Source organism: Eptatretus burgeri, chromosome 18 (genome assembly GCF_056783735.1).
Source record: "Eptatretus burgeri isolate ZD-2024b chromosome 18, Ebu_testis_v1, whole genome shotgun sequence".
NCBI lineage: Eukaryota > Metazoa > Chordata > Myxini > Myxiniformes > Myxinidae > Eptatretus > Eptatretus burgeri.
In genome coordinates, this window is record NC_140978.1 from 8,464,109 (window position 1) to 8,487,275 (window position 23,167).

The following is a 23,167-nucleotide window of genomic DNA, read 5'->3' on the forward strand; positions in this document are numbered from 1 at the left end:
GTGAAGAATCGTTCGGATCTTCACCAAAATAGAATCAATTTGTCCCGATCACCCTCCCAACCTATCCACCAAGTTTCGTGCGAATCAGTCCACAACTTTGAGATGTCCTGCTCACAAAACAAACGGGTGAAATACATAACTAACGTCCACCTTCGGTGGTGGAGGTAATTACTACTTTTTGCACTTGCTTCAGTAAACTGCATTTGTCGATCAGTGAAAATTGCAAGCCCGAAAGTATTTTCAACATTGATATGAAGAAGGTTAAATTATCATCAAGAATACAAATCATTCAGCACAGATTGCCATTTTATTAGGAAGATTAAACAGTACAATCTGACAAATGGCACAAACAATTTCAAGGCCATGTTAACATCATGCATGATGTTTGGAACTTAAATTTTTTTTATTTTTTTTTTGCAAATGCAAGGAATAAAATAGCAGCGCATGATCTACATCAGATGTGATCAAATGGTATTGGCACAAGCATAGTTTTATTTGTAAAAAGAAGACGTATAGTTTTTCTTTCACGTGTAACGTTCACACGGCCGAATGAGAACGATCTTAGTGACTACAAAGGGTAAGCGGAGAACAGAGAACGGAACACAATCGATCAAACTTTCACAATTTACAGCTAAAGCTTTGGCTTTGCCAATGCAATGGAATTCTGGAAGTTAATCAGGTAATGATTCCATTGCAGAAAGCAGTGTGAAATGATGTAAATGTGATCAGCCTGTCGGTGCTCATTTTGTTGCAGCCTTACAGGCTAGACATGACTGCCGATCTCGATTCCAGCTGTGCAGATGCATTTACAATTGGCACGGGAATGTACAATCTCGAGAGGCGAGTTTTACCGTGAGACATGTACACAGCACACGATCCCATAAGCTCTAATAGTAGGCAGATTGAAGTGCACGTGAATAGAACATTGCATATCCAGCCATGCGCAAAACCCCGGGAGAAGGCGACTCTGGATTCGCCGGGCACAAGACGGGTAAGCGATGGAATCCCAGCTAGATTTCTTTTTAACCTTTTATTGCTCCAATGGAATAATTTCTGCAGACAGATCCACTGGTGTTGATAATTTACAAGATGTGAAAAATGGGTGTTTTTAAGACTTGATTCATATCGAGAAGCTTTTACATTGACACACTGGAAGAATCGTCTTCAAAGCAAGCTTCCAGGCCATGAGATCACTTTGAGGTTTACTCTCCCAGCGATCTCTTTCAACATCTGAACCAGAGCGTGGTGGCTCATGCCGGCTGTACTGCGTCCGTTCACTGCGGTTATTTGGTCACCACATCTGCATTGAGAGTGAAACCGTTTGCATGCGACATGTTGTGAACATCAATTCCAAGGAAATTAAAACAAACCATAACAAAAAAAAAAGACGGATCAAGATTAATAATTCAGTGGCGTTGTGAAGAATTCAAACATGGTGTGGCTCAAACACATCAGCACATTGGCCGTTCCTACGTATGTGAGAGTCAAACTTAATGATTCGGTTGATGCGGATGAGAATACGGATCCAAAAGCACATAGTGGCAAATCTTCAACGGTGCCTGAAGTTTGAGTAGATGAGTTATTTCCACCCGCCCTGGACAAATTACAACTACTGCGTAAATCACAGGTAGCTCGTGGTCTGGTGTTCTTGGATATCCCTCAACACCAGGTTGCACTGCTTGCTATATATGGAGTGTGGTTGTTATGCGGGCTGCAGCTCCGACATTATAAAAATTTCACCTGCCCAGGTTTTCACAGGTGAACGGCTCTCTTCGGATACGAAGGGGAACCAAGAATGGAAATGAAACATTGCACAAGATGGACAAAAGACATCCTTCATTTGGATTGTCCAATATTTGTCTCCTCAAGCCAAAGTTTTTGTTTTGTTTTCCATTATTGTTATCCCCCACCATAATAAAGTTGTTCCCCACCAACCCCTGTTTTGTTTTGTTCTTAGGTCATCTCTATCATCTCAGTAGAGATGACCTAATAACCCCAGTCTCGAAGTCTGTCTGTCCATCCACAATCAAACCGAGTGGAGACAAATAACCAATAGTGGAATGGATTGAGGTCGATGAGACATGAACAACGATATAAATTTCAAGGTCGGCCAAGGTCGAGGTCAACGTCACGAGGCTGTCAAAGTTGCGAAAATCGTCGATTTCAAATGGTATCTCCTCCCTCATTTATCAAGAGAGATCAAATGTTATTAGTGATTCAGATACTACGGACTATTATCTAGAAGAACACGAGCCATTTTTTTAAAATTTGCTCTCGTTCCAATTTTATAGCCCTTCAAACTTCGCTCCGATTCCCCGTATGGGTCGTTCATAAAGTACATCCAAAAATAAAAGTATTAAAAAATTAAGAACCGGAACTCTGAGACAAATATTACATTTGAAGCTTTTGTCAGATTTAACTAAAACAATGGAATACAAGTTTATATGCACACTTACTTTCATTTATGACATTAACATTGTTTTGAATGTCAATTTGTACTTTTATTTTCAAAATTGACGTGCTGTGATATTAAAAGAAAAAGGTAAATTACACCGCCAGGGACTGCATTGTCATGGCTTACAAACATCGGTTCAAAAGGAACTGCTGGCTTTGCAAGCAATTAGTGATGTATGAGGGGGTGGGTGGTCACTAGCCTGCATACAGAGGGGGGTGGGTGGGTGGTCACTAGCCTGCATACAGAGGGGGGTGGGTGGGTGGTCACTTGCCTGCATACAGAGGGGGGTGGGTGGGTGGTCACGAGCCTGCATACAGAGGGGGGTGGGTGGGTGGTCACTAGCCTGCATACAGAGGGGGGTGGGTGGGTGGTCACTCGCCTGCATACAGAGGGGGGTGGATGGGTGGTCACAAGCCTGCATACAGAGGGGGGTGGATGGGTGGTCACAAGCCTGCATACAGAGGGGGGTGGATGGTTTTTAAACCCGGAAGTAGAGCGTATGTACTTAATGAACTGCCCCTATTCCAGTCTGGCATAGTTACTTTCGACCTCTGGCAGAGATGACCGGCACTCCCGCTCGGGGGTATTTTTCTCCTTTACTCTGTTCCCTGTAATTTAACTTTTTTACCTGTCCTATAAATCGAGATGCTAAAACGCTTCTTTTTTTTTTTCGATGTGTAATAAAAAGTTAGTGTACCACAATAAAGATGCTGCATATATTTTGTACAGAAATTGTTATTCATTCATTGAAATGTACTTTGATCTCAGGTAAAATAAAATACCTTTAAATCCAATATAACCCCAACTCTCTCATTGCAAATAACACGAGCCAAGAAACTGCTTCAGCAGAACTGACGCTCTGTGTCGACTGGCAGAGCATGGTACATTAAATGTTTTTAGTGAAAGATATCTTAATAATATTAATCCATAGCATTTATAGAGGGCCAACATATTCTGCCAATTAAGCCATTCAAAAGTGCTATATGATGCAGTGGGTCAAGCCTGATCAAGTTTTTCACTTTCATTGGAGGAATTAAAATAATGGCATCTTGTAATATCGACATGACCGAAATACATCCAAACTTGTTAAGATCACGGTGATGCAGAAGAAAAACTAATGCTACCAACCAATGCATTTTTGCAATTCTTCCTAACACTCGCCTCACGTGAGAACCGTACAGTGGTGGGTATCAAAGTTTCTGGGAGTAGGAGGTATGTGCACAGCCCACATCCACTGTGTTATGGCTACGAGACAGAAGACTGTGCTGGAATCAAAGGTTTGGTGACCGCTGGATTAATTGCATTGAAGAGGATGACCATTTAGAGGATGATCACCTGTGCGCAAGCATTTGGACATCGGTATTGCAGCGCTCTCTGAGGTTCGGAGACCAGATTGCGGCGAGATAATGGTGGGTCGTTACACCTACTATTGGTCTTATCGCACTGATGGTTACCATACTCAAGGAGTTGCTGTAGCTGTTTCCAATACGCTGACCCCAATGATAATTGAGGTAACACCGGTCAACGAGCGTATTATGAGATGAAGGATTCGTCACTCCTTCGGTGTCATTTCCCTGGTCTCTGTTTATGCTCCGACTGAGGCGAGTGATCTCACCGTGAAGGATGCATTCCACACCACGCTCGAGTCTGTGGTTGATCAGTGCCCAAGACGAGATACACTTCTAGTCTTGGGGGATTTCAATGCATCGACTGGAACTGATAGGGATGGTTATGAGGTGTGTGTTGGTCCCCATGGGCCAGGAACTATGAACCAGAATAGCATTAAGTTCCTTGACTTTGCAAGAAGACATGGACTTAGGGTGGCTGGTTCATGGTTTCAGTGCCCACAGCTCATCGCTGGACTTGGTATTCCAACGCTGGTGGTGTGGCAAAGGAGATTGACCATGTCCTCGTTGATAGTCGCTGGAGGATGATCCAGAACTGCAGGGTCTACCGGAGTGCTCAGTTCCACAATACTGACCACTGGCTTGTTGTAGCAACTCTAAAGCTGCACCTTAAATCCTGGAGAATGGTACCATCCTGGCCGAGGCTGGATGTTGGCAAGCTCAGGGATGAGAGAGTAGCTGAGGAGTTTGCGAACAGGCTGAGTGGATATTTGAGGTGTCTGGGTGCTTTGGGGGGTCCTGAAGAGTTGTGGAGTGCCTTCAAGACCACCGTACTTGATGTTGCCGGTGGATGTCTTGGAACTCACCGTTGGGCAAAGAAGAATTTTGTCTCTTCAGGGACACTGGATACCATTGACCAGAGTCGCAGGGCCAGGCTGAATGGCAGAGCTGAGCTGTTCAGGGAGCTGAGGCGTAAAACTGTACGTGCACCAAGGGTGGACAAGGAGGCATATGTGCGAGGAATCTGTGAGGGGGTAGAGCATCACCTGTGGACAGGTGATTCTTGTCCCGCTGACAGGGGAATTCACGCATTGTGTTCATCCAAGCCCATCCCTCGGAGCACTGCAGTTAGAGCAGAGATTGGTAGGCTCTTGACAGAGGAGTCTGAAGTGAAGGCCCGCTGGGCCGGTTACTTTGAGCAGTTGTACCAGGCTGATCCCCCAGCTGTCGAGTTGGACGTCAAGGGTGTTACAATCCCTGTTGCTGACCCTCCGATCAACTGTGGTCCACCTTCGCTTGTGGAAACACGGGCTGCGGTGAACCGGTTGAAACGGGGTAAAGCTCCAGGGATCTGTGGCATCCATGCCGAACTTCTCAAGGCTGGTGGAAATGCTGCACTCGTGTCGTTGCATGCAGTTTTGTGCTCTGCCTGGAACACAGGCATCATCCCAACTGATTGGAACAGGGGCCTTGTTGTCCCTCTCTGGAAAGGGAAGGGTGATCGCCAAGACTGCAACAACTACCGAGGGGTGAGGCTGCTCTCAGTGCCGGGCAAGGTCTTTGCTCGGATAATTCTTGATAGGGTTCGCCACCATCTGCTTGAGCACCAGCGTTCAGAGCAGTCAGGCTTTACACCAAAGAGGTCAACGATTGACCGTATCCTTGCTCTTCGTGTCCTCACCGAACGCAGACGCGAGTTTTGGCAGGGGCTGCTTGCAGCCTATGTTGATCTCTGTAAAGCGTTCGATTCAGTGAATCGGGATGTCCTCTGGAGGATTCTTGGTCTTCGTGGGGTGCCACCAAAACTGATCGATCTGATGTCTGAACTCTACTCTGGGACTGAGTGCTGTGAAGTGTGGTGGTACCATCTCTGACTTATTTCCAGTTGTTAATGGAGTTCGTCAGGGGTGTGTACTGGCCCCCACACTTTTCAGCACTTGTATGGACTGGATTTTAGGGAGGATGTCGGAAAGATCAAGCTGCGGTGCATCGTTTGCGAATGTCAAGATCTCAGACCTTGATTTCGCAGATGATGCAGTCATCTTTGCGGAGACTTTAGACATCCTCTTGGGGGCCCTCGAGGTTCTGAATGAGGAGTCGGAGCCACTGGGATTACGGGTTTCTTGGGTCAAAACTAAGATCCAGGCTTTCAATGACATCTTGGATTCTGCTGTCCTGTCTGTGTCTGTTTGTGGTGAGGATGTTGAGGTCGTGGAGAGATTCACTTTACCTTGGTAGTGATATTCATGTCTCTGCTGGCTGTGAGTCAGAGGTCAATAGACGTCTGGGTCGGGCCTGGGGAGTCATGGATTCACTGGATCACGGGCTGTGGCGCTGCCGGTACCTGTGCGGGAGGACGAAAATCCGAGTCTTCAGGTCCTTGGTGCTTCCAGTCTTGCTCTACGGATGCGAAACTTGGACTCTGACCAAGGATCTGAGATGGAGACTTAATTCCTTTGGTACCAGGTCTCTTCGGAGAATCCTTGGCTATCGCTGGTCAGATTTTGTGTCCAACGAGCGGTTGCTGAGAGAGACTCGGATGAGATTTGTTACCTCCATAGTCTGTGAGCATCAGTTGCGGCTGTATGGACATGTGGCTCTTTTTCCTGACACTGATCCTGCTCACCAGATTCTCTCAGCGAGGGAGTCTCGTGAGTGGAGGAGGCAAATGGGCTGACCACATGCCTCATGGTTGCAGCAGGTTGACCATCATCTCAAGGAGATGGGGATGGGCCTGGCATGTGCCTGTAGTACAGTCAAAATGTCGGATGATCTCCCACAAATTGCAACAAAAGCAAACTCAACAGATTTTGATTCCTGGATATGTCCTCAGTGACAAAAAAGTCCTAAGGGATCCTCCGGGGGGAAAGTCCTGAAATCATGGAAATCCAATATGGCCGCCACTCGGCTTCGGGGAAAATGAGAAAATTGTAAAGATTGATATTTTAAAATGTAAATATATTTTTCTGCATTCTAATTGTTTCCAGTTATGGTCAGTATATTGATGTACAAGAATAATTATAAAAAAGTGAAATGTATTGAGGGTAAAATAAAAAATTATAGCTTTATTGTACAAAAATGTCAATTTTTGTCCCCAAAAAAATAATATTTACCCGATACTGATTTTGGCTCCTGGACCAAAAAAAAAAAAAGAAACATTGAAGACACAAAATGAAATCAAGTCTATGGCAATACAATATAATTATGTAAATCATTGAAACATGACAAAATTCACAATTCCACTTGGGGCAATCACATCTGCCTGACGAAGGTTTTGAAATGAAAATGAAAATTCACATTAAACTCAGAAACTACATCCATTATAAACTTACTATAGATGTTGAGAAAAATCAAGCGTATTAAAGTTAGAACTCGACAATGTCGTCATCATCCTCATCATTGTCACATGGAGTGTTTGTGCAGCCAGAGCCCCTGCAGTTTCCACAAGCTGGAGTGCACTCAATGTTGTGCGTCTTGCATGTGCATCTCATGGTGCTACATTCAGCCTGGCAGTTGCACCAAATGACACGTAACATCTTTTCAGGAGCTGGGGCTATTGATGTCTGAAGTGGCACAAAACCCTCGTCACTCTTCTGCCAAACCCAGGCTGTCGGAAGAAGTTCATCTGCACATCCCTTCCATTCTTGGACTTGCAGATACACGCGCAGGCTGTGATGCTTTGCTGCTTCTGATGTTGGTGGTAACGTCTGTGGTTGCACGTGAGAGGAGCTCCAAGCCACCTTGTCCCAGTCCCGTTGATACCGGAGGGTGTCCAGGGTGTCATTGACTTTCCGTTGAAGATCACACTTTCACATCACATACGGAAGCTGGATATGTATCAAAAACCTTGGCCTGCTCACGGAATGTGTTGTTTGCTTTGAACTTTTTTAGGGAAGCTCCCTTTCCAATCCCATGAAGACGAGATGTCGTGTCGCACCCAAGAACTGCATGTAGAAACAGTATGTGCTTGCATATGTCTGTACCAATCATTTCCTTTGTCTCCTTGATGTTCCAGATGCGAGGCTTCTTCGTGTTCTTCTTTGGCTCGGGACAAAAGAAGAGGTTATGGGATTCCAAGCTTGCATGGTAGGATAGGAGGACGAGGAGGTCTGTGTCATCACCAACTAACACAGTGTTGGTGACAGTAGCAGACAGCATGGCCTTCAGTACAATCAGGAGATCAGCATCCCCTGAGGCATGGTGTGTCTCACAATTCTTCTTCTGAAGCTCTTCACTCAACATAAAAATGAATCGCTGTTTATTCTGCCTATTGGCAAGAAACTGTTCCTTCTTCATTGTGAGACGCATGTCAGCTGTAAATATCACAGTAGTGCCAGCATTCCCTTTAGACCATCTCTGGTGTGTCATGTCCTTCGTGTTGGTACTCTCATAACCATCAAACACGACTATGGCATCTCCGTACTTCTTTGTAACATAATCAGTGTACTGGTGGCATATGTCTCTGTATGTAGATCCACGAGACCATGGAATGCGTTGAACAAGTGCCCCGCCATCCAAAACATACTGTTGCCCATCATTGGGGATATCGGATCCAAGAAGATCCCAGATGGCATCAGCAAAGACTGGCTTGTGTGCTTCTCGGAGCTGAAGAGAGGAATCAAAGAGGGCTGGTGGATAGCTGCACAGTTCATATTTGAAGGCTGACTCCAGTTCTTCTGCTGTCTGTGCAACAGTGATCAGTCTCTGGAAGAGGAGTTGTGGGTCAACCTGGACTTACTCTCCATCAATCTTGACAGATGACTTCATGCCGAGGGTGACAACTTGGTCTTTCCTCTTAAAAGTGTACTCGCAGGTGTTTTCCCATCCATAGATTTCAGTATTTTGGCTCCTACAGCATGTTCTTTATCGACGTTGACGGTGGGGTGTGCATGAACTCCAGTGGAAATGTTCCTCAGACGTGTATCACCACTGAATGGATTCCATTCCTGTAAATACTGAAGAGCTGATCGTGTGTCCTTCCAGTCACGAGATTGTCTTACCTTGGTCATGTCCTTCTTCTGCTCTCCAGTGTTGTAGTTCACACCCGTGAGCTCCTGCATTGCCTGGTTTATTTGATAGTAGCCTGCACAGGCAGGCATTGATAGTAGCCATACCAGCCATTGTTGCTCTGTCATTCCTCGCCCTCGTGTGAGCCCCCCGCTGGTCTTCAAACTTCTCATCAGAACTTGTTCGATGATCAGGTCAGATGAAAGACCTGCCCACAGGCGATCACTTCGTCGAACCACATGGAACCTCATCAAAACGTTGTTGGACATTGGGATGTTGAGTTTTGAGGTTGGACATCTGTTGCAGATACACCCTCGCAGATTTGGCATACAGGTTGTGGCCCGAGGCTGCCAGGTAAGGCAGCATTTCCTGGATGGCCTGTAGATGTAGTGCCCAGTTCCCAGTGTGCTCTGCCCGGATGTATTTGCGTAGAATGTCTGGCATGTCCATATACTGAACCCAGAACGCTGAGGTTCTAGAAGATATCTTTGCAGACTCGGCATGCTTCTGAAGGTGGTCTTTGATTCGTTTCAAGACGTCAGACTTGCATACTTCTTCCACAGACTGGGGTTGGCAGAAGTGTGATGGGGGGTTTTGTGCCTCTTCAGACATCAATAGCTCCAGCTCCTGAAAAGATGTTATGTGTCATTCGGTGCAACTGTCAGGCTGAATGTAGCACCATGAGATGCTCAGGCAAGAAGCACAACATTGAGTGTACTCCAGCTTGTGGAAACTGCAGGGGCTCTGGCTGCACAAACACTCCATGTGACAATGATGAGGATGATGACGACATTGTCGAGTTCTAACTTGAATACGCTTGATTTTTTTCAACATGTATAGTGAGTTTATAATGGATGTACTTTGAGTTTAATGCGAATTTTCATTTTCATTTCAAAACCTTCGTCAGGCAGATGTGATTGCTCCGAGTGGAATTGTGAATTTTGTCACGTTTCAATGATTTACATAATTATATTGTATTGCCATAGACTTGATTTCATCTTGTGTCTTCAACGTTTCTTTTTTTTTGTCCAGGAGCCAAAATCAGTATCAGGGACAAAAAAATTGACATATTTGGACAAAAAAGCAATAATTTTTTATTTTACCCTCAATACATTTTACTTTTTTATAATTATTCTTGTATATCAATATACTGACCATAACTCGAAACAATTAGAATGCAGAAAAACATATATTTACATATTGAAATATCAATTTTCTCATTTTCCCCGAAGCCGGGTGGCGGCCATATTGGATTTCCACGATTTCAGGACTTTTTTTCTGTCACTGAGGACATATCCAGGAATCAAAATCTGTTGAGTTTGCTTTTGTTGCAATTTGTGGGAGGTTGACCAAATATTTCTGCTAAAATGCCTGTACTACTGGGGGAAGGCCAGATGGAGGTCCCTGGAGTACCGGCGGAAAGTGGATGCAGCGACGCGCTGTTCTGGCACATGCTCCCATACCTGACCTGATTCAGTCTTGGGATCGATGTAAATATAATGGATGGGAAAATGAAATAAACTAGATTCATACACCTGCACTACCCTTCAGTTGGATACACAGGAAGGCAATTGGAGGCACATCTGTTTTTTTGCCCAGATTGCCCAAAGGTGTTTACATTACAAGCAAAACGTTGGAGAAACATGGTGTCTTCTATACCTTGGAGGACCAACTGCTATTCTTCCCGAATGCGTCTTGTGTCGATGGGGTGGCAAGTTTTGGGGTGACCCTCTTATACATTCAAAACAATAGAAAAATTCCAACTTCAACAGTGATATCCTAAGCAATTATACACTTTGTAAAACATCGAAAATGACAGCATCCCTCACGTTGTGCTCCCTTACCGCAACACACTGCCAAACGCTGGGGTCCCTGGCACGATGTGCTTCACAAAAAAGGGCTGAGGCCCCCTGTTCTCCTCGAATCCTCCAACGATGCTGAAGCCCAAGCTTCCACAGCTACTGCGCCACAAGGGCACGTCTTTTGGGCACTGAAGGAAGCTGAAGCAGGCAAAGAGTCAAATCGACAATGTTGCACAACGTTTGTACAAACACACCAAATTACCTTGGTAAACAAAGGAGTGCCACAAAGGTATGTAATGTATCATACAGTGGGGCAAATCCTCGAGATTCGTTTCCATTTTACAGCAATCGGTACACAAAAAGACGGCAATAATTACAAATGCAAGTAAGTGCACATTACCTTGGCAATTTGAGCCACATAATCCAGGTGGGAGAACAGTCGTCGTCATCATCAAACTTATTAACATCACCGCCTCCTTCATCACCGTCTTTATTGATGTTCAGAGTCTCAGCTTCCACTGCCAGTTCTACCTCTGTAGTGGCTCTTCTCTCATTGGCACTGCTAAAACAGCAGAGCCAGGTGCAGCTCTTTAGCAGCACTAAACTCACTTATCACAGCACCATATCAACAGAAAAGGGTTTGTTTGTGTTTTTGTAAAGAGCTACAATAACAAAATGAAGGTTTCCACCAATTACAAAAACATTCAGTTTTGCCTTTTATGTTTAAAGATTTTTATATGGAGATGTTTTAAGAGAGTGAAGTAAATGAAGGTGAGTCATTGGCAACGTTATGAAGCCATCTTTCAGAGAGTATGGAAGCAACAGGAACAAGAGGCAAAGAGGAACAAGAGAAAGGAGATGGAATATTCAGAGGCAAGTGGGGACATCTATAAAGATAATGAACAGGCAATAATAGGCAGAAAGAACGCCAATTTCCCAAAGGGAGGTTACAGAAGAATGCATGTAACAGGTCGGTGGTAACTGTTTTATCATTCCCGTATGGGTCTGTGCCATGTCATACATTTCGCCTGCAATGAATCTTTTAGCTTGAAATAGCAAGAACAGCCGGTGTCCTGACGTCGTTTCTTCCGACAAAACATCCATTGCAGGGTCTTGCTTTGATTTCGCCTGCACCGGTCTTCACATGTTCAGGATTGAAACAAAATTGACTTTATGCCGTTATATTCCATTCCTTTAATTACCTCCATGAAAAAAAAATGGATCTACTTTATAACTTGAGCCTGGTGTTGAGTTGATGGTTAAGTTGGCTGTCTTAAGATCTTCGGGTCCTGAGTTTGAGCTCCCGTCGTTTTGGTAAATAACAGGTGCGTTGAACTCAGCATGGAGTCCTTCCGAGATCACCAAAATGAGAACCAGCTTACTTGTAAAAATGAGCCAGTCTAGTATCCTGCGTCGGATTGGCGACCCGTCTCGGATTGTGTCCCCCTCGCCAATGGAAAAGTGCTTTGGCAGCCCTATGCGGCTGAAGAGGTGAAAGGAATGGTTCTTCTTCTTCCAGCTATTCCTAATCTCATAATTTTGGATAACTTGAAAGGACCTGGGTCAAAACTTCCAGCAAAAACGATCCAGTCATTATATGTACAAAATCTACCAAAATCCAGAAAACACAATGTGTGTTTGTGTATTTGCTTGCGTGATGAATGTCCCTCTTCAAAAGGGCGATTTAAGAAGGGTTTTAAAGGCCAGTCTTTTAACACGACTATGTTCACTACGGTCCATTTTTTTTCAGAATAAAAAAACTCGAAAAAAATTTTCCATTAAAGAGCAATTACGTTTCTTCTTTTAGAAATGTAGACGGTGACTTGCAACCGGGCCTCAATGGCGGTGTGCAGAAGCATTTAAAAAAATAACAACAAATACAAGGTGTCGGGAGGTGAAATTCACTGCACGGGATGTGTAACACGCACAGAGTAAAACGAGTGTTCATTTACATACGTGCGACGTCTAATAAATGAAGATATAAGCACACATGACGCGAGGCCGAGGCTTCGGGCTTTGGCATGCTCACGAGGCTGTACCCTCGAAACGAAAGGTCCCAGAAGATAATGAAAATAGGGTAACATTTGCGCATGTAGTGTTTTAAAATAACGCTTTTTCTTGCGACAAAACATCACATCTTCCAGTCTCTGAATAAAGTAATTCCAACCCATCATTTTTGATGGGCTTAAAACCAGTAATCATGTAAAAACGGCTGCAAGAGTGTTTGGTCTACCTTAATTTTATGGTCACCTTTTAATTTACAGCCATCGAAAGTCTCGTTGGGGTTGGCAGGATTGTTTAGTTAGAGGCATGTGCACTCGCCTTTGGGCTGTCTATCCTGGGTTTGAATCTCCACCCAGCTCTAAACTGTCACCCTGGTGTTTCACATGCAGGGTGGTCCAGTGATGTGTACTTGGGGAAGATTTACAGAGGAGAGTTGGAGCGATTAAATATGAAACACAATCAACATACTGTAAATGTACAAGCTGCTTCATATCAACTGCTTTGGGACCAAGTCAAAATTGATATTAACCAGAGGTTTATATGAGGCAATGGAAAGCTTCGTCTCTGTTAGTTCATCCATCCTGTGTGGGAGAAACTGAGGTGCGAGGTGCGACGGAAGTGCCGAGGAGGTGGGAAGACAAGCCACACAGTCACTGTTTATTTTTGTCATGTTTCAGGTATCCGATGTTAGCAAATGCATATTGGACTGCGATTCAATCTTGAAATCAACCCACTAATTGCAAAATTACTGAGGATCGGCTGTGTCCCCTGATCTGGCCTACCCAACGAAAGACCATGGAATCTTTAAAGTCCATCAACTCATTTTTTTCGAAATAAATTGTTTTTTTTTTAATTGAATTCCCAAACCATCTTGCACTTGCTCTATGACTGCACACAAATAGTGTGCTGCACTTTTTGCTTGGCCGAAGCTTCAATAATTGCAGGGATGCTTTGGCAGTGTGGGATTAAATCAAGACAAGGTTCCAATGTGTACTGGATGAAAGGGGGAGATGGGACCACTAAACAAGCCAACCCTGCAGAGCGATGTGATTAAAGGTTCAAATGTGGGAATTTTTCAACATTAATGCTTACAAAACAATCCACAGAATGAATCACTGCAGCGTGCAAAAAAGGTCAGGATCTGCTGCTGCCAGGATCCATTAAATCGATTTGTCAACTTTGAGCTACATCCCTGGTTCAATTTTGTTCATCGTGATTGGAAGCGAAATTAAAGTTAAAATTTAGATGTAATTGAAAAAATAAAACAAATGGTAATTCTACGTTTTATGTCTTTTTTTGGAGGGGGGGGGGGTAGTTCTTGTCTTTGCAGACTGCCAGGATGGCTTGGACGTACGAACACTCACCTCGAAGCTGTCTAGCCTGGCTTTAAGTCTCTTTCCAGCTATAAACAGTCATCCCGGTTTCACAGGAAGGCGATTCATCAATTCATTCCTTCGGATCGACGTTAAACTTGTCGTCCCATCTGCTGGCATTAATTGGTGGACGTTAAGGATCCTAACGTGTCCTACGTGAAGAGTAGGCGAGCTATCGCCGGCACCATGGCCAAATTCCAAATTTCTGCTGAGACTACTGCTGGGACGACAATGGCAAAGCACCCAGTATAACCCTTGCCAAGAAACCACTTCGGCAGTACTGAACCTGTCTCTGGGCACACCACCATAATGTGATTACGACGATGGACATGATTTGTTTTTTGACAATTATTTCGTGGCAATAATTATTTTTGTGACAATAATAATTTTTAAATAATTATAAAAATAAATAATTATTTTTGTGACAATAACAATTTCGTGACAATAATTATTTTTGACAAAAAATATCCGTTTGAAAAAACAAAACATTGTTGCCATGGAGTCGACAAAGGCAAAAGAACAAACGTCGGGTGCAGCACCGAATGGGTAAAACAGTCGAACTGAAGGTCGTTCAAAACAATGCAACTTACTTTTCCCGATCAACTTGCTGCTTGTCCTGGACAGACCGCTCCTTCCGAGACAACGGCAGGGACCGTACGTCACATTCTAATATTTGTAGTTCTACAGTAGTTGCTGCTGCACTGCCCTTGAGAATCGACACCGCCTCTCCATGTGCCATGCGTGTTAGCTCCACGTTATTGGCACCGAGTAGGACATCACCTAGAGCAGTCGGGACACAAAGCAAAGAAGCAATTTTTCAAATGCATTATCACATGCAATCCTTTTGCACTTTGACACAAGGAATAATTAATTTTGTCCATTTAGGATTCTTCCTTTGCCACACTTGGACAAGCACGAACCGAAAATTATAAACTTGGAGAGTAGTGGGGACGGGAAAGGGGGAAAATGAGGGTTTTTATTGCGGCGATGTGGTTAAAGATTTCAAGTGGTAACATTGGCAGTTGGGTTTGTGGGGTCGATAGGCAGGCATGGTTCCTGCCCATCAAAAATATTTTTGAAAATATAGTTTGCTGTTGCATTTACCCCTAAAACGATGGACACCGTGACATCTGTATCCAAAACACAATCCTACCTGGTTTGACCAGCTGAGAACGACCAAGACAGCCTTTGGGGTCGACACTGGCAGTGTAAATAGGAAGGTCTCCACCCAAGCAGCCTAATCCTCCAGACACAGTTATTCCCAATGACTCTCTTGCCAGTTTTTGTACCTGCACCTTTTTTTCCAACCACACGGGTCCCTGCACCACAAATCAGAAAACCACAGCTCAGCAAAACAATCATGATAATCTATTGTTAACCAAGCACAAATGCTGCTTCGGTTAGTGTGTGCACGCTCCTGCAGCTCGGCCATGACAAAGGCCCAAAAGGAGCATCCTCTTCCCACAATTCATGCAGACCTCACTTCAGATATGTACTTCCTTCGCTGCAGCAGCCAGAGGTGGAGAAACACAATGCACGGTGATAATGTTAAAGGTGAAAGTGGGATTATAATTATTGTCATCATTGCCATCATAATTATCACCAAATCGAATTTTAGTAAGCTATACAATGAACGTAACAAATTATATGGAGATCCACGTTTCACTTTGAGTACCTCTCATCTTGTAGTCTCTTAGGGCAATGAAAGAAAAATAGAAGATAAATTAAATATTTATATGATCTCAACATTTCAAAAAGTATCACCGTTTGTACCAATAGGAAAGTTGGTTTTTCTATTTTATTTATGAACCACAAACTGTTCGAATATTTTACAACTACCTTGATCCTTATCGGAAAATAAAATAGTGCATCATCATACACCAAATTCATATTCATCGATTTACATCTGTCGGATTGGGGGCATCCATTCCTTTCTTTTGCGAGTCATTCAATGCCATTAGTTAGACTTGCTCTCCAGGAAGAGAAGGCACCGTGCAATAAGCATCCTGTACGTGCTTTCCACCCAAGAAAGCAACTTCAACCGGCAGCAGTCGCTACAACAAGCATGCAAAACCAGCATATGGCTGTTCTTTGGCAAGTCAAAGACGAGCACCAGGCCTGCCTGCGATCGTATCTTGAACCTCTACCAACATCGCAAAGTCAGTCTCAAGAAAATGTTCCTCCTTCTCTTCTTGCACAAACTAAGGTTCTGATGCACGCAGCTCGAGACGGGGCAGATCGTCTTAACTTGTGCTGTGCTAAAAAAAATAAAAATCCCAGCATCGCAATCTTTCCCTGCCGATAGCTACCCTACCAACTCTCACAAAGTGTTCTTTGGAAGAAGCTCATGGCTTCTCTCTTGGAAGGGGAAGAAGCTCCTGGACAGCATTGACACCTCATTAACGACATATCTAAATTAATGTTATCGACGTTGTCATACTCAAATCTAATGCATCTTCTCTTTCTCTGCCATTTTGTGTCCACACAAGGCCTTCTTCCTTCATCATGTAAACAAACCGGTGTCACCCCAATTTGCAAAAGCTGATCTTCTTAACTAGAGACTGAACAGCCTCCTTCCCATCGTTGGCTAGTAAAGGAGCTAATAAACACAGCTAACAGTCTTTTCTCTTCTCAAATGGCTTAATCACAGATTACACTGAACAACAAATTTCAAAAAAATTTTTTTACTGGAGATGTGTAAAGTGATTAAGACTAATTTGGGTACGCTGATTTCAAAAATCATAACCGTTTTGCTGTATCACGTCAGGATTTTCAGGAACAGAAATATTCCCATTGCCTAGAAGTCAGGATTTCAATGAAATTTACATATGTCTTTAACATGTCTATTTCGTACAATTGTTGTTAACTTGTGTTATATTTCTTTCTTTCAGATAAAGATGAGTAGGCGTTCCTGTACCAATCATCCTGACAACTTCTGTTATGTCTGTGGTCGGTATACCAAAAAAGATCAACAGCGAAGTATATCTACAGCAGTGAAAATGAAGGCCGCCTACTTTCACTACTTCGGGTGTAAGGTGGGGGAACAAGAACAGAGCTGGGCACCACACATCTGCTGCACAAGCTGTCACACAACCTTGACTCAGTGGTTGGTGGGCAAGCGCGCGGGCATGCCATTTGCGGTGCCCATGATATGGCGTGAGCCGCAGAATCATCATGATGATTGTTATTTCTGCTGCACAAGCATCGCCGGCTTCAACAAGAAGAATAAAGGTCACATCAAGTACGCTGACTGCGTCTCTGCTCGTAAACCTGTGCCTCATGATGACGAGAACCCCGTTCCAACACCTCCAGCTGATCAGAACATAGCTGTAAGCAGTGGTGAAGAGGATGGTGATGATGAACCTTTTGAACCCGACACTCAAGAATCACACCTTCTGAACCAGGGAGACTTAAATGATCTTGTAAGAGATCTCTCGCTGTCAAAGGCGAAGGCAGAGCTGCTTGCATCAAGGCTGCAGCAGTGGAATCTACTTGAACCTAACACCAAGATATCCTTGTTCAGAGCACGTCACAGAGACATGGCTGAGTTCTTTGAGATGGAAGACACGATGACATTCTGCAGTGACATCAACGGTCTGTTGAAAGAACTTGGGTGTGATCACGATCCTGCAGACTGGCGCCTCTTCATCGACTCGGGGAAGAACAGCTTGAAGGCTGTTTTGCTCCACAATGGCAACGAGAAACCATCAGTCCCACTGGCTCACGCGTTCGGCATGACAGAGACCTATGAGACTATGCGGCAGCTGCTTGATTCCATCAAGTACAATGACTTCAACTGGCACATCTGCGGAGACTTGAAAGTGGTGGCGCTGTTGTTAGGGCTGCAGTCAGGCTACACGAAATACATGTGCTTCCTTTGTCTCTGGGATAGCAGAGACGACAAGAATCACTGGACGAAGAAAGATTGGGAAGAGCGAAAAGAGCATGTACCTGGTCGACACAACGTGAAGCATGTCGCCCTTGTCGACCCAGCCAAGGTTTTCCTTCCACCACTCCACATAAAGCTCGGCTTGATGAAAAGTTTTGTACGGGCAATGGATCTGAATGGGCGTGGGTTTTTATACCTCAAGGAAAAGTTTGGCAACACCTTGTCGGAGGCCAAGATCAAGGCTGGTGTCTTTGTTGGACCGCAAATCCGACAGATTATGAAGGACGAAACTTTTCCGACAACTCTAAACCCCAAAGAGCTGGCAGCGTGGAGGAGCTTCAAAGCTGTGACGGACAACTTCTTGGGGAACGAGCGCGCGGACAACTATGAAGAAATAGTGCAGCAGCTGCTGGAGTCCTTCAGGAAACTTGGCTCCAGGATGTCCCTGAAAATCCATTTCCTACACCAGCACCTGAACTTCTTCCCTGACAACTTGGGAGCAGTCTCGGACGAGCACGGCGAGCGATTCCACCAAGAGATTTCACTCATGGAGACGCGTTACCAAGGGCGGCACAACCCGAACATGATGGGCGATTTCTGCTGGTTCCTGCATCGTGAAACTGACACAGAGCAGCACAAACGCAAAGCCAAATGCCTAAAGCATTTTTAATTACATTCTAGTGGAGTTTTTCTGTAATTTCTATAATTTTGAAGCATTCATGATGAAATAAATGAATAAATGAATTTTTGTAAATTTCATTGAAATCCTGACTTCTAGGCAATGGGAATATTTCTGTTCCTGAAAATCCTGACGTGATACAGCAAAACGGTTATGATTTTTAAAATCAGCGTACCCAAATTAGTCTAAATCACTTTACACATCTCCAGTAAAAATTTTTTGTTGTTCAGTGTAATCGGTATCATTTTCATCCCGGTCACTCCACCCTGGATATGCTTCTGCCAATTATAAAATGGTAGATGCCATAAACCTTAGGCAAGAGGTCAGCGGTCTCATTGGACATATCCCATGAGTTCAACATACCGTAGTCTGACATTTGGTAATGTTCACACAACTCATGCTGACTAATGGAATCCAAAGATCCTCTCGTGAACTGGTCGGCAGATTTCAATCATTCAGACAAGCCATGTGAGCCCTCAATGGCAGACTCTCTTGTGCTTACAACTTTGAATTAATTCTCATGTCTCTCGAAGCAGTGACCCGACACCAATCCTTTATTTGCTATATATTAAGAGATTCTGCCCCTCTTTGCAGAAAATTCCACTGTGTCGCACAGACAGTTGCACACCCCAAAGACAAGCAGGCTGGAACTGCATCACTGCCCAACAATGCAAGTAAAAATTGGTCAAACATCTGGAATAAATATGGTCAGTGGTGTTCAGTATGACACAGTCTATGCACAAAGATAATCCAGCCAAGTTTCTAGATCAGTTCTGTGATCAAATTCTGGTGGCTAGCATGATAGCCTAGACTCCTAAGAAGTATGTGCACTCACCTTTGACTTGTGTAGCCCGAGTTCAAATCTTGGTCCAGCTGTAAACTTTACCCTGGTGTTTTGCATGCAAAGTGATGCATCGTTGTTTGTGCCGTCCATCGGTAGGACGTTAAGCCTGATGATCCGTCCGCCAGCACTGGCCGTTAAAGATACTTTGGTGTCTTTCGCAAAGAGTAGGTGAGTTATTGTCAACACCCTGGCCCAATGAGAAATTCCTGACGACTGGGAAATCAATGGCAAACCATTCAACATAACCCTCGTCAAGAGACTACTTTGGCAGCGGTAAAGAGGACAGTACATCGAGGATGATGATGATAATGAACTCCCAAATGAGATAGTCCAAAATCAACCCCCAACTGAGAAGACGTTACTGAAGCTCCTCGGCGTTACAACATAGCACATCCTGTGTTGGTAAAAATCAAATCTTCAACCTAGCATCCAAGGCTCGGCAACACCAAGGAATAACTCCTTTCTAAGTTACTCTGAACTCCCAACAATTCAGAGTGAGCAAGGAAGGCATGAAGTCTGAATTATTCATCGGTCGATTTGCAGCATCAAGGCTCTCCAGTGCGAGCTGGAGCTGCTGATTCTCTTCTTGTATTTTTTTTTTAACGACCAACTAATTGACTATCTCTTGATAGTCAATCAAAAGCCAGACCCTGAAAGTGCTTGGTATTTCAGTCGGACATCGAAAAAAAAAGGCAACTCTCTCCAACCTCAAAAGCAGGTGGTTGGCCTTGTGCATTGTCCTCCACCACTTTATATTACACATTTATTTATTTATTATTTTAACATTGATCTAAGGCTCACGGGGGGGGGGGGGGGAGCACATTCACTACCTTCTATCTCCTCCAACAAAACCTGATAAAGCAGACAAGCACATACAGTATTTATTAAAAATAAAATTTCACTTGTATAATAAATTTATTTCAAAAAGGAAACGTTTAACTGAGACTTGAGACCGAATTGTTGGATTATATGGGAATAGCAATACCTGAACTATTTGAAACTTCCTTGGGACATTATTGCTATTCAAAGTTTAAACAATAATGACCACACTGTGGTCAATATATATATATATATATATATATATATATATATATATATATATATATATATATATATATATATATATATATATATATATATATATATGTTGTTGTTGTTGTTCGTCTTTCGGCTGCTCCCGTTAGGGGTCGCCACAGCGGATCATCCGTTATGATCCGCATACTGATTTGGCACAGGTTTTACGCCGGATGCCCTTCCTGACGCAACCCTGGTCGCCTCTTACGACACAGGGATCAGGATTTGGGTTTCGCCATGATTCCGGGCTGCTCTACACCCTGCCTAGTGCAGAGCCCCCGTCCTCAAGCGATCCTCCAACCCAAGCCTCCGAGTAGCCGGATTACAGGCGCACGCCACTACGCCCGGTATATATATATATATATATATATATATATATATATATATATATATATATATATATATATATATATATATATATATATATATATTTCACCTCCTCTGTCCACTCAACTCCCTCATGTCCCACATGTCTACGGGGTAAAATCTGGGTCTGAGAATTAAAAAAATATATCATTATGTACGGGCCACGGCTCAGATTACATTCTCTCACGTCTCGTTATCCTTGAGCCATGTCAGTCCCATGTCAGTCCCATGTGAATGAATAAGATTAGAGAGATAAGATTCATCATGATTCCGAACAGGGTATTTACCTTTTATATGTGTTCCCTCAGTTTTGTCGTGTGTGTGTGTGTGTGTGTGTGTGTGTGTGTGTGTGTGTGTGTGTGTGTGTGTGTGTGTGTGTGTGTGTGTGTGTGTGTGTGTGTGTGTGTGTGTGTGTGTGTGTCCCACTCTTCACCACCCTCCTGCTTATAATAAACCTGTACGTGGTCACTCGAGGGATGCGACTTGGCCATTAAGTGCGAGTGAATTGACTTTAAAAATCCGGTAACGGGTTGATTTGAAGCACTCTGAAAAGAGCCGATTCGTCACACGGTCATGGATGTTTAAACCCAATATGGGGCCGTTCAAAAATTTACGAAAATGCTATTTTTAGGGAGGCGCATGCGGCTTGATTAAACCCGACTAAACTTTTCTTCGACAAATGATTAGATTTTTCGGGGACTCTCATCACGATTAACAATTGACCCAAACAAAGCCAATGGAAATCTGACGCAACAAACCCAGACAGTGTATAATCAGCAGAGGCCTACAGGCCTGTGGCTCTGAGGCCTTAGGCCCACCAGAAAACCAAGGTGGCCATATCATTTTGTCTGGGTGCCATGGTGGGTGGAGTCAAGCAACAGATGTGGGTGTGGTTTGGAAGCTGTCCGACCAACGGGTGTACATTTCAAAAATCCAGCCCCGACACGAACCCCAACAACAGCAACAACAGCCATGCAGAACTCTTGTAGACCTGCAACATGTCACAGGTAAAAATTGATTTCAAGAAACAAACAAACCATTGTTGGCAGTTGAGCATCAGGTGCACTGGAGGGAACAGGCCCAACTTCCCACAGTATATCTGGGACTCCAAGCAGGACACGTCGCAGCACCACAAAGTGCACAGCCCCCTGAAAGGCCTGTTCAACACATCATTCACAACAATAACTAATCAGGACCATACAATGTCATCCTGACTCTCTCACAGGTCACCTTTTCCCAAAGATATTTTATAACACATGAGGTCAAGAATATCATCAGAAAGGTGAACATTGTTATTGAAAATGCACAATGCATATGAAAATGGACTGCATTTCTTTAGGCCTAAGTCACATTTGCTCTATGGAGAGGATACGGCGGCCGTGCGCCCTCTGAATTGACAAAGGTGCGGCGGCCGCAGAGTTTCTGAGGTGGCCTCAGGATGGCCCTACACCATATGGCTATATTTTACAGGCCGTAAGGTCGCCATGGAATTATAACTTTTTTCATTTCTACGTTCGCCGTAGCAATTTGACAAGCCGAAACAAAAGAACTGGTAAAAAAAATAAAAATTAACCCATTGGTTACCGTCCGTCTGGCCGCACGTTCGCCTTAGGGCCCCCCTGTGGTCCCCCTGCGGTCCCCCTGCGGTCCCCCTACGGTCGCCTTGCGTCTGCCTTGAAAATTCTATGGCCGCCGCAGGAACGCCCTAAGGTCACCGTGCGACATCAAATCAAAGACCGTACGGCAACCTCACGTTTTCGGTCTCCACAATTTATAAATACGCCGTGCGGCTCCCCGAAAAATAAAAACATATGTGACTGCTACACTGTGTGAGCGTGGAAATACTGCGGCCGCCGTATAATTGCTAATGGCCGTAGATTTTGGAAACCCCACGGCCGCCGTGGCAAATGTGACCGAGGCCTCAGCAACAAAAGCACAAGCATTTCAGGTGTAAGCAGTCTCCCCAAATGTTAATCCTTACTATATTTCACGGACTGGCATTTGTATGTATTTTTGTTGGGCTACTCCTCCTACATTTCTGGTCCAATTACATCCAGACTTGTTAGAGGATTAGCATGACCCCGTTTTTGTCTTTGTCAGTGGTTTTGGGAGGTGGGGGAAGGAAGGCAAATTCTCGATGGAAACGTGTATTGTGTAGTGCCACCTTCAGGTGGGGGGGGGGGGGTATTATAAGGCTCCAACATTTACAGTACAGTGAGGGGTTTTGAATTGTAAGCAGTGGGTGTGTATTTCCTTCATGCACATAACCAAGGTTATTTTTTTCCTATACAGAGTTGTCAGTTGTCTATAGACCGCCCAAATAAAGGT

At 44.1% G+C, this 23,167-nt stretch overlaps 1 protein-coding gene across 4 annotated transcripts in view; it reads right to left on the reverse strand.

Annotated features, from left to right (window-relative positions):
* Nucleotides 1–288: 288 nt before the first annotated feature.
* LOC147008545 (ligand of Numb protein X 2-like) overlaps nt 289–23,167 on the reverse strand; it is a 75,313-nt gene continuing 52,434 nt past the window's right edge. For 3 of the 4 annotated variants that reach the window (XM_085863965.1, XM_085863968.1, XM_085863964.1), the window contains exons 8-13: nt 21,877–21,996; nt 15,141–15,306; nt 14,578–14,767; nt 11,011–11,172; nt 10,653–10,808; nt 289–1,300 (exon numbers count right to left, since the gene is read on the reverse strand). In XM_085863965.1, coding sequence (XP_085720091.1) covers nt 1,165–1,300; nt 10,653–10,808; nt 11,011–11,172; nt 14,578–14,767; nt 15,141–15,306; nt 21,877–21,996 — 930 coding nt within the window. In that variant the 3' untranslated portion in view covers nt 289–1,164. The remainder of the gene's footprint in view (nt 1,301–10,652; nt 10,809–11,010; nt 11,173–14,577; nt 14,768–15,140; nt 15,307–21,876; nt 21,997–23,167) is intronic. The other variant, XM_085863966.1, reaches the window with a different exon arrangement.